The sequence below is a fragment of the Mustela nigripes genome, chromosome X, assembly GCF_022355385.1.
Source record: "Mustela nigripes isolate SB6536 chromosome X, MUSNIG.SB6536, whole genome shotgun sequence".
Taxonomy (NCBI): Eukaryota; Metazoa; Chordata; class Mammalia; order Carnivora; family Mustelidae; genus Mustela; species Mustela nigripes.
The window spans coordinates 45,749,179-45,761,733 of record NC_081575.1 but is presented as its reverse complement, the minus strand read 5'-3'; the positions used below and the strand labels follow the sequence as shown (position 1 = coordinate 45,761,733).

The 12,555-nt window shown below is 37.9% G+C and overlaps 1 protein-coding gene across 1 annotated transcript in view; it reads left to right on the top strand.

Moving 5' to 3' along the window:
- The first annotated feature begins 1,038 nt into the window (after window positions 1-1,038).
- Window positions 1,039-12,555, top strand: part of CENPI (centromere protein I) — a 77,040-nt gene continuing 65,523 nt past the window's right edge. Inside the window, exons 1-5 of the mRNA XM_059386113.1 lie at window positions 1,039-1,110; window positions 2,999-3,225; window positions 4,235-4,372; window positions 8,404-8,522; window positions 8,810-8,917. Coding sequence (XP_059242096.1) covers window positions 3,012-3,225; window positions 4,235-4,372; window positions 8,404-8,522; window positions 8,810-8,917 — 579 coding nt within the window. The 5' untranslated portion in view covers window positions 1,039-1,110; window positions 2,999-3,011. The remainder of the gene's footprint in view (window positions 1,111-2,998; window positions 3,226-4,234; window positions 4,373-8,403; window positions 8,523-8,809; window positions 8,918-12,555) is intronic.

Below are 12,555 nucleotides of genomic sequence, written 5' to 3'. Positions count from 1 at the left end.
CATTAAGAGTATGGAAAATGACTCTTGAGAAATTTTCAGTTTTCCTAGATAAGAGCAGTTTATGTACTAGATAAAATCTCAAACATTCAGTTCTTTTGCTTGATTAAACAAAAGTTCATTGAAGTACTCTGGAAATCATATAATATGTGGTAAATAGTAATTTCTGGTGTAGTCTTTCCCAAATATAACAACTTAATCTTTGATTCTTCATTTCTCCCTGATTGCAATTTCCTTCTACAGTTTTGCTCAGTTCATGGGTATGTTTTGGCCTCAAAAAATCAGTGAGAGCCATTTAATTTACCTTTCCTCTTTAATTCCTACCTAGTAAGAGATTAAAGTAGGGACTAGGCTCAGGTCTCAAACTAAACCCTTGTTGCTGTTTCAGCCAGTTTTTTAAAGACTCATTGATTCCTCAAAGTTAGAAATCTGTATGTGTTGCCTGGTAGGTTACGTGAAAGGTGCCACATCTAGTTTAAGACGCAGGTTTTTGGCAAATCCTGTAAGATATGTATGCCCGCCCTCGGTGAAAAGAGGGCATATCCAGCCGTCCTTTCCTCCCACCCCGGAACTTTGCCTGGGAAAAGCGATGGCTTCAGAAGTCATAGACTCAATAACCTAAATCTCTTGTTCAGCAAGAGATAAGCAGCCCTTATTGCGAAGTTTGCAGTTTCATATTTTCCTATAAAGTTCTGATACTTGAGGGTCAATCTGAGCAAAATTATCACTGTAATTACTCTTGTTAAACTCAGGAATAAGGACACTAATTGCCTCAAAGTACGCAAAATGACGAATGCGAACATTATTAGGATCGTGGGAACGCCAGCCAATCAGCTAGCTCCAGCAGCAACCGTCCACAAACCGTGCGTCCCCCTACCCGGGGCGGGCGGGGCAAGAGATTCTCGGGATTGGATCTGCGTCATCGTCGGCGCGCGCGCGCCTCCTCGCGCCGTTGAGTTGTAACCCAACCAATCAGGCTTCAGCATAGCACGCCGCTCTGCCTAGGGCAGCCTGGGTCTCTGAAGAAGCGCATGCGCAGGGCGGGGCCCGGTCTTTTGAATCCGAGAGGCGGCGTTCGGATTCCTGAGGCTTTGCGACTGAGGAGTGTATTAGGTGAGGTACTTTTACTTTTAAAGACCGCGCGAAGTGGGGACTCTCAGAGCAGAGGGACTCTCCTGATTTCTGAGCAACTCTTCTGCAAGATGTGGCAGGGATTGGGCTTTTTCCCCAGCTCAGATAACTGTCCAGTGGGTCGATCGTCCTGGCCGAGTTTGCTCTCGCTCTCTGCAGTGGCGGTCTGTGAGGGGCTGGGTTTCTGGGAGGCGATGGGACAGTTCAGCTGGATGGGGTGAGAAGCTGCTCTACCGTTCCTTTTTCGGACCCCAGGAAACTACTTGGAACTCGGAACCTCCCATTGGGTTAGATACACATATCGCTCTCCAGCTCTGGCCTCATGTTCTAGGGAGGTGTGATTGAGGAACTGTCATTCCAACGATTTCCTTAGTTTTTCCCATTTGAACCCAAAACGTAAGTCTTTCTGGGTTCCTCTCTTTCCTTTTCCGTACATCCTGTTCTTTTATCACGGCCTTGCCCAGTATATCTCCAAAGCTTATCAGTCATTTTTCACGTTGTCCACCGCTATCTTAGGCCTAGTTCAGACTACAGTCATATTTTTTCTGGAATGGTGAAGGCTTTTAAATTTTAACTAATTTTTTTTAAAGATTTTATTTATTTATATGACAGAGAGAGACAGCAAGAGACGGAATACAGGCAGCCGCTTAATCGACTGAGTCACCCAGACGCCCCCATACAAATTTTTTAAAAAGACTGCGGGGCGCCTGGGTGGCTCAGTGGGTTACCATCTGCCTTTGGCTCAGGTCATGATCCCAGGGTCCTGGGATTGAGCCCTGCATGGGGCTCCCTGCTCAGCTGGGAGCCTGCTTTTTCCTTTCCCACTCCCCCTGCTTGTATTCCCTCTCTTGCACTCTCTCACTCTGTCAAATAAGTAAGTAAAATCTTTTTTAAAAAATAAAAATTCATCTGTTTTCACTCCTTGACTCCCAACATTCTGTTCTCCACACTGCAGCTACAAAGTCTTAAATCAGATGGAGTCACTCCCCTCTCTCACACTCCTCCCACCCTACTCCCGTAAGTTTCAGGAGATCAGAGACCTTGACTGTTTTTTTTTTTTAATCCCTAGTAACTAAAACAGTGCTTTGCTTTTGATGATGTTCAATAATTATTTACTGGATAAATGACTTAATTAATGGGGAATGATTCTGTTGTGAGAGTCCTTAGTTTGGTCACCAGTTTCATTTTTGAACTAAGCTGTTTTAACAGCACTCATGAAGTGGAGAGTGTAAAAGATTAAAAACAAAATCGGGGTGGGGGTGGAGAAAAATAGGAGTGAGTGGAAAAAGTAAGATTGAATGTATGAGATGGATTAGTTTTGGACTTGATTTTGTGGTAGAGCCATTTTAAGAGAACTTGCTATGTTGCTTGTGCTTGATTTTTTTCCACAAAAGGGGCGCCTGGGTGGCTCAGTGGTTTGGGCTGCTGCCTTCGGCTCGGGTCATGATCTCAGGGTCCTGGGATCGAGCCCCGCATCGGGCTCTCTGCTCCGCAGGAAACCTGCTTCTCTCTCTCTCTCTCTCTCTCTCTCTCTGCCTGCCTCTCTGCCTACTTGTGATCTCTGTCTGTCAAATAAATTAATAAAATCTCTAAAAAAAAAAAAAAAAAAGAAGTCCTGTTCAACTGGTGAATATTACCCTGGAGAGTTGTTTCTCCCTATTCCTGTTTAGGTCAAGGACTTCTGTGAAAGTTAGCCTTCTTGTTGCCTGGATGTTTGTTAGGGTTTTTGTGTTTGTGTGAGTCTGTATTGTTTGTATCCTAGGTATTGTGTACTAAATGTTGGGAATACAAAGCAGATATGTTTCCTGTCTTTGTGGAGTTAAAAGGGATGGTTTTGTTTAATGGTAACTTGACACTTGTTTCTGTATAGAGCGTGTGCAATAATGTCATCTCAAAAGAGAGTTAAGGACCCTCAGGCTCAAAAGAGGACTTCACAAGTTAGTGATAATTATCAGACTAATCTGGCGGGGGAAGAAAAAGACCTGGATGACTCAAAGCACAGCTTGAATGATGAACAAGACAGTCCAGAGGATTATGGACATGCTGATGATCAAGGAGAAGATGCTCTGCAAATAGCAGTGAGATACTTTGAGAAGGGTAAGACAGATAATTTTCCTTATGAAAGTTCTATTGCTGTAAAAATGTCCTAGACTTTTTCTTAAGGATTTTTAAAGGAAAGCATATTTTTGCTCAATTCATGCTTTTCTTTATTTAATAGGCATTTATTAAGTGCTTCCTAATATCAGTATTCTGGGTACTGGGGATACAACAACAGAGAAAATTCTTGGCAAGGTAGTTTCCAAGCTGTTGCACATTGGGATTATCTCGGAATCTTTTTTTTTTTAAAGATTTTATTTATTTATTTGACAGACAGAGATCACAAATAGGCAGAGAGGCAGGCAGAGAGAGAGAGAGAGGGAGAGAGAGACGTGGGGGGAAGCAGGCTCCCCGCTGAGCAGAGAGCCCAATGCAGAGCTCCATTCCAGGACCCTGGGATCATTACCTGAGCGGAAGGCAGACGCTTAACCCACTGAGTTCCCAGGAACCCCCTATCTCGGAATCTTTAAAAAACACTGATGCCTGGCATCCACTGTAAGACATTCTGATTTTATTGGCATGGAATGCAGTCTGAGCATCAGGATTTTTAAAAGGCTCCCTGGGTGATTCCAATTTGCAGGGAAGTTTGGGAACTACAGTCCTAGTATTGAATCTGCTTATGGTCTAAGTTCAGTACTTTTAGTTAGTTTAGAGCAGACATGCCAGGACATGGTTCAGTTTTCCTTAATGAAGGTGCTGTTCCAATATTGCTGTTAAATATTCTAGAATTTTAAAGGCTTTGAAAGGTTTTGGGGAAGGCATTTTTAACATAGATCTATTTGTTTAGGAGCACCTGGATGACTCAGTTGGTTAAGTGTCTGGCTCTCGATCTTAGCACAGGTCTTGATCTCAGGGTTGTGAGTTCCAAGTCCCATGTTGGGTTCCATGGTGGGTGTAGAGCCTACTTAAAAAAAAAAGATTTCTTTTAAGTATCCTAAGTTGTAACTGTTGGAGTTGAGGACTGAAAAAATTTTAAAGGTCCCACTATTTAATATTGTTCTTTTTCCAGATTCCGCTAAAACCTCACAGAGTAAAGATAAAATCTTGGAAAAGCACTTGAAAACTGTGGAAAATGTGGCGTGGAAGAATGGATTAGCTCCAGAAGAAATTGATGTTCTATTAAATGTGGCACTCAGTGGCAAATTTGGTATGATAAAGGGATACATTTGTCATTAGTTTGCTATTAATTTTGCCTTCCAGACTTTGAAATAGATTATTGGAATTAGTTGCAGTACTTTGTTTGTATTATTTTCTTCATAAAACCAATCCGGTAAGGTCATAAAGTGGGCCTTTTTTGTGTTTAAGTTATCTTATGAACCAGAAGTTTCTGTGTACATATATTGAGAATGGTTAGTTATTACATGTCTTTACAAATAGAATGTATAGACTCTTGTCACCAAATACATGGGAGTCATTTTTAGTATTTCTCTTAAGAAGCATAGATAAGACCGCTTAAGAGATCACTTAGTCTCTTTCATTGCTTTCAGGATCACTTACTATGGCAAGTCCCTTTTGAAACTGTCTCCATTCTATTGTGTTTGACCTTAACAGTAAAGATGCTTTTTCTTTTGTGGAAATGCTTCCTTTCCTGTTCTAAGTGTCTTGGGGAGGACTTAATGGAGAGGGAGACGTTCTTAGAAAGAAAGAACACCTGGCCAGTATTCTTATTATTAATTTTTTGACTCAGAAGGTATTTTAGGCCTTGAACATCTATTCTCATTTTAAAGGCGAGGAAACAGAGACCCAGAGTTGTTAGAGACTTGTTTAATGTCAGCTAGAACTGAGGAGCTCAGATCTCCTAACTCCCCTTCTATGTTTATACCACATCATACTGCTACCGGGTTTTCTACTGGTTATTTTTTTTTTTTGAAATATTAAGACATCTATCAAAACTGGATGATTTATATACTCTTTCCTGGGTCTTGCATATGGGGTTCCTTTGTGTATACCCTAACATCATGTTTTGCAGGGGTGTGTTAAAGCAATAACACATTACTAGCCGAATTCAAAATATGACTCTCAGGTATTTTAGTTCTCTACTTTTACTAGATTAGTTCTCTGTGTTTTCCTACAAAGTGAAATTTGAATTGGCTCTTAAAAGTGGTTTCAGATTGTTTGGTTCTGTTATCTTCCCAGGAACCCATGTTTAACTGATGTGTCTATTGAGAATTTTCTCCCTTCTCTTAAAACATGTATGGGATATACAAGTGTTTTCTATATTGGAATTTCTCTTTTTTGATATCTCAGAAATGAATGGTTAAAAGGTTTTCAGGATGTTTGCCAGGTCTTGTGGCAAATGCATGCCTCAGCCTTGGAAACTTATATATGACAATTTTAAACATAATCTCTGGCTTTTTATTCTTACTTTTCATTTTTCCCTTAAGCTGGAATTGGTGATGTCAGATAGGGCCCCCTTAATTGTTTATCTCCTTTTAGTTATTTCTGTGATATCGTCCATCACCACTGTATCTTTACCTGTAGATCTTTTGCTAAGTTTAAATTCATATTCAGAGGCAGGTGTGTTTGAAATGTCATATTAAGTACAAAAGGACTTCAGACACTTTAGAAGTTAAAAAGTCACTGGAAAGTAAGTATTTAGTCTGTATTGAATTCACCCCTTGAATTTGGTACATGTATGAATTGTTAGTGGTCAGACTGTTTTAAGCTTTAGAAGGGTTAGGGGATGGGAGTGGGGGAAAAAAGAAAATGAAAACAAGAAACCATGGTGGAATATAGAAATTTTTATTCTTATGATTCATTACCTGCCATTACTGCTTTCTTCCTTCTCTGCAGAATAATGGGGTAGAAATTGAGAATGTATGTAGCATGAACAAATTTCTCTAAATTTCTCTAATGTACAGCATGATGATTATAGTTAATAATACTGTATTGAATACTGGAAATTTGGCAAGAGAGTAGATTTCAGGTGCCCTCACCACACGAAAAATGGTAACAACGTGAGGAAATAATATGTAAATTAGTGTGGCTATAATAATCATTTCCACTATGTATATGTATATCATATCACGTACATCAGAAATATAAATTTTATTTTTTATTTTATTTTAAAAAATTTTAAAATTTAATAGCATTTATTGAGTCTATAATATATAGCATTGAGCTAGGAAATCTGGAACATCCTACTTATCCTTGACTGGATAATAACAGTAGCTACAGTTCCTTAGGAAATTACTATCTCATAGTCAGTCATAGGCTGAGTGATGGACATTTACCATTTCACAACCCTAGGAGGTAGATACTTTATCCCCATTTTACTTATAGAAAAGCCAAGGCTCAGATGGCTGAAGAACCTTGTTTAAGATCACACAGCTTGTCAAGATGTGTAGCTAGAATTCTTTTCTTCTTGATTTTAGGTAGTTTTTTTGTTTGTTTGTTTGTTTTACGTTTGGCAAAGTTTATTCATTTTTCTTTTTAAAGATTTTATTGTTGGAGAGAGAGAGTGCGAGCATGCACAAGTAGTGGGAGCAGCCGGCAGAGGGAGAAGCAGGCTCCCTGCTGATGCAGAATTTGATCCAAGGACCCTGGGATCCTGACCTGAGCCAAAGGCAAACGCTTAACCTACTGAGCCACCCAGGCTTGCCTACACACTTTTTATTTCAAAAATAAAAAAATAAAGAGAAGTCTTTACCCTCAGGGGGAAAAAAGATGTGTATAAGATGTTTCTGAGAATGCTACTTGCAGGCAAAGTTAAGATCAGTGCTATTTCAGTGAGTGGATGTGATCATCATGCTATAATACATATAAAACAGTATTTACAGACACATATATTTCTAAGAATGCTACTTGCAGAAGTTGAGAACAGTATTATTATAGTGAATGGATGTGATCAGCACACTGTAATGCATGTTAAACAGTGGTTAAAGATGCATGGATCCAAGATGTTTTTGAGAATTATATTTGCATGAGAAGTTGAGAAAAATGTTTTTTCAGTGAGTGGTTGTGATCACCACATTATAATGTAAATGAAACAATGCTTACATACCAAAAATATTGATGAGATATACATTTAATTCTTGGAGACTTAATAAGCAGAAATTGATACAGGGTGTATAAAAAGTTATTTGCAACATCACTTCTATTACCAGATGGGAGAATTCCATGGAAGCCCAGAGAGTATGATGGAAAGATTGGACAGTATAAAATATTATTACTGCTAGCTAATTCCAAGAATAGCTATTCCATTCTGCTATCCTCCCCACTTTTTGGGAGGGATGGAGAATACAAATGTATTTCTTTAGTTTATTTATTCTTAAATGAACCAGCTCATGCAGGATGTCTGTCAGTAGTTTTAAATAAGTCAGAATCTATGGTGCCATTAAAAAATAATAACGAAATAAGAAATAATCTTGGGATTCCTGGGTGGCTCAGTTGGCTAAGCATCTGACTTGGTTTTGGCTTAGGTCATTATCTCAGGGTCTTGGGATTGAGCCCCCTGTCAGCCTCTGCCCTCAGTAGGGAGTCAATTTGAGGATTTCTCTCCCTCTCCCTCTGCCCTTCCCCTGCTCTGGCACACACGTGCTCTCTCTCTGAAATAAATAAATATATCTTTTTAAAAAACCTTGAAATTTTCTTAAGATTTTTTTGAAGTATAATTCACATATAGAATTCACTTTGTTTTTTAAAAAAGATTTTATTTATTTGACAGAGAGAGAGATCACAAGTAGGCAGAGAGGCAGGCAGAGAGAGAGAGGGGGAAGCAGGCTCCCTTCTGAGCAGAGAGCCCTATGTGGGGCTCGATCCCAGGACCCTGAGACTATGACCTGAGCTGAAGGCAGAGGCTTAACCCACTGAGCCACCCAGGCACCCCTGAATTCACTCTTTTAAAGCATGCAATTCAGGATTTTTTTTAGCTTATTCACAGAGTTGTGCATCCATCACCACTCTCTAATTCCCAAACATATTCATCATGCCAAAAAGAAACCTTGTAGGCATCCTTCCTTTTTAAATAGAAATACAGAGCCTAAGAATTTGTTTTATTGTTATATTAGAACTTAAAGATACATTTTTTTTGAAACTATTTTGTAAAGATGATAAGAGATACCTAATACTACTTTTTTATTGCCTTTAGTATAAAGTGAGATTTTAGGACTAAGTGAGTAATAGTAAAGGAACAATCAAGTTTCTAAAATGTAGTTTAATTTGGAGTTTGCTTTTTAGGGAGTGCTGTAAACACTCGGATATTGAAGTGTATGATTCCAACAACTCTAATACCAGAAGATTCTGTGGTTAAGGCGGTCTCCTGGCTTTGTGTGGGCAAGTGTTCTGGTAGCACCAAGGTAATCTTTTTAAATAGTTTGATGATAAGCCCTTCAGAACCACTTAAGGGCTGGCAAGGAAAAGCCACTTAATGGAGTAATGGCAGTGGCCTTTTGTGCAAAGGCTGTAGTTTTGGAACAATATAGCTTGATGCAGGGACTTTGCTCAAGCATAAATTTTTACTGAGAAATAAAATCTATTATCCTACTTTGTGCTAGAATCTTCTAAAACAGCCCTGAGTGGGGAATTAAGCTCTCTCCTGTGCCAGTTTTATTTCTCTAAAGATAAGCATTTTGTCTCTCAATAGGTACTTTTTTATCGTTGGCTGGTTGCAATGTTTGACTTCATTGATCACAAGGATCAAATTAACTTGCTCTATGGCTTCTTTTTTGCTTCATTGCAAGATGATGCACTGGTAAGTAAAAACTGGACAACACCATATTATCAGTCAAATGGCATGTTCTTGTATGTTGACATACCATGTATACTTCCAAGAGCCACACAATGCATTTTCCCTTATTTTAAAATACATCAAACATATAGAAAAGGAGAAAGCATAACATAACAAACACTCTTACACCTCTCATATTAACAAATGTAATGTTTTTATCATATTTATTTATATCTTCTTTTAAGGAAATAAAAATGTTATGGATAGAATTGACTCCACATTGGAGTCTGCTAATTTAGAGCAATGATTGCCATCTTTTCTCTAAAACCACTTCAACAGGTCCTATGGGTCACTTATTCTACATTTTCTTGATTAACACTGCAAAAACCTCATCAGAATTAATGAGAAAGAGAGGATTGCTTTTGATGAGATGCCAATGGGCTGATTTTTATTAAATAGCATAATTATTCCCATTGAAAACATTAATAACTCTAAGAAATTAGTCTAGTGTCCACCTGGAAGACTTTCAAGAACCATCAGTAGTTCATAGACCATGTGAATCATTCATCTAACCAAATTCCTCTTGCCTTTGGAAAGGGAATTCATTCATTGATTTCATTTTTAAAAACTGATGTTTTCACTCTGCTTGTTACAATGTACTAGGTGCTGTAGAAGACTCAAAGTGCTGGGGCACCTGGTAGCACAGTTGGTTAAGTGTCTGACTCTTGATCTCAGCTCAGGTCTTGATCTCAGGGTTGTGAGTTCATGCCCCATGTTGGGCTCCACACTGGGTGTGGAGCCTACTTTAAAAAAAAAAAAGAAGTTTAGCAGAGTGTCTGTGTTCTAGGGTTTTTAATCCAGTTGGTAGATTAAGGAAAGCATGTAAAGTTAAATAAACAACTCAGAAGTTAAATTATCAAAGACAGTATATGATAACGTGAGGAGAGTAATTGTGGTGATATTTCCAGGAAGGAAGCACTGTAAACTAATGATTAGAAAAAGTATCATAAAGTATTTGGGCATTGAGCTAGGCCTTGAGATGGAATAGGATTTAAGATTTGATAAAAGGAAATAGTATTTTATGTAATGGGAACATTTCAAGCAAAGTTGTGAGCTGTGTAAATTTTGTTTCCAGAGACCTTAAATAGATCAGACTGACTTATAGTTGTGTCTGGGAGTGGTGGAAGGTAAGGCTGAAAAGGTTAGATGAGGAAAGATTGTAGAGGTCTTTGAAGGTGATGCTAGCTGATTTGAACTTTATCCTCTATCCAGCGGGGGAAATCACATAATTTTTGGGCAGAACATGTTGAAAGCGGAATTGTAAGGAAGTTGTGTTTAGTAATGCCAAACAATATGAATAAGGAGAGAGGCTAGTGTTGGGAAAAATAGGAGACTAACATGATGGTCCAGGTATAACTTGATGAAGTCCTAGACTAGCAGTTCTCAAATTTGATCTGTGCACCTCTTGCAGCTCTCTGATACAGGAGTTCTGAGAGGTTAAAATTATTTTCATAGCAATATCGAGATATTATCTGGTATTTTCATTGAGTTGACATTTGCACTGATAGCGCTAAAGTAGTGGTGAATAAAACTGCTGGTGCCTTAGCAAGAATCAGGGCAGTGGGGCCAAACTGTATTAATGGTCATTTTATTCTTCACTATAGTTTAAAAAAAAAAAAAAGCTAGTTTCTCTCAGTGTCCCAAATGAAGCAGTAAAAATTCATTAATTTTATTAAATTTCAGCCTTTGAGACATGTCTTTAATATTCTGTGTGATGAAGTGGGGAGTACAAATAAATCCCTTCTTTATACTAAACTGCAGTTGTCCTTAGGAAAAGCACTTGTGTTATTGAGTTGTGAGCTAAACTAGCTGCCTTCTTCATGGGAGACCATTTTTACTTGCAAGAATGACTGACATAAACTATGATTATCCACACATGGGTATTTGGCAGACGTTTTTTTCAAAAATGAAAAGCCAGCCTGTCATTTCAAAGAAAACAGCTCACAGTATTTGTTGCCAGTGATAAGATTTGAGCTTTCAAGTGAAAATTATGAGGTTGGAAAATTTGTATCTACCACTGTGAACTTGACAACTTCCCAATACTTAAACTTTTCAAATGAAATTGGTAACAGTATTAATGAATGTGATTTTTAGATATTGTATAATGAAATGTGTCAATATTTGGAAGGTTGGTGTAACTCAATGAACCAATATTTTCCAGATGACCAAGTATAATGTTGTAAAATTATGAATGGGTAAAAGATTAATTCACAATGAAAGATATATCAATGAATTTTATGTAGGTATGTGTGTATTTATTTAACATTTTTTTCAGTAGACTTTAATTTTCTATAGCAATGAACTGTAATGGAATAGTACAAAGAGAGTCCATTGGTAAGGTTTCAGATTCTACATTGTGGCTAACCCTTAAAAGACTACCATTTATCAAGACTAATATACAGTTTTCTGAAAAAGCTACTAAAATACTGCTTTCTTTTCCAACTACACATATCTTTGTGAGGCTGGATTGTCTTCATGTACTTCAATTAAAACAACATAGGAGGTTTAGTGCTAAAGCAGAGAATCCAGCTGTATTCTATTAAGTCAGAAACATTAAATAGATTTTAGAAATGTAAAACTATGTTATTCTAGTCATTTTTTTTTGGAAAATATAGTTTTTCATCAAATATGTCATGTTAACATGTATTGGGTTTATTATTTTTTAATGGATTAATAAACATTTTTAAGTTTCTCAGGGTAAATTGGGGGAGAAGTTATAAAGGAAGAATTGACGGGATCTGATCCCTAAACTGGATTAAGGGAAGGGTCAAGAGAAAAAGATCTGAGGTTTTTAAGTCAGTATGGCCCAGAATGATGGTATCTTTGACCATAAAAGGAAGTTTGTGAGAAGAAGGTAGTTTTGGAAGGCATATAATATATTTGGATTTAGATGTACAAAGGTCAGAGGGTATCCTGTAGAAGTTCACTTAATGAATATTTATTAACTGTGTACTATGCCTGACAGTGGATTTAGTATTGGGAATGGAAATATGAGTAAGCCATAATAAATAATTTATGTGAGGCCTATATGCCAGGTACTAGGTGCTTTATATACACAGTTATTTTATCAACTCTAAGGTGCCATCAGTTATAAGATGCATCTTTATCTTTTGAACCACTACAAAACAGTACTGTCATTGAAACTCTCAAATGACATCAATTATAAGATTATTATTTTCAGAGATGTTAAAATGTAAAAAAAAAAAAAAAAAGGGTTAGACTTTGTAAAGTTTTTTTTTTTTCTGGTCCTGGCATTCTGAAAGTTCTTTGTGTTCTGATACCAGTATTCTTTAAAAATTATTTATTGGGGAGAATTCTCCTGGCTGCCTCAGTCCGTAGAACTCAGTAGCAACTCTTGATCTTGGGGTCGTGGGTTCAAGCCCTATGTTGGGTGTAGAGCTTGCTTTTATTTTTATTTTTATTTTTTTTAAAGATTTTATTTATTTATCAGAGAGAGAGTGGGAGAGAGCGAGCACAGGCAGACAGAATGGCAGGCAGAGGCAGAGGGAGAAGCAGGCTCCCCGCCGAGCAAGGAGCCTGATGTGGGACTCGATCCCAGGACGCTGGGATCATGACCTGAGCCGAAGGCAGCTGCTCAACAA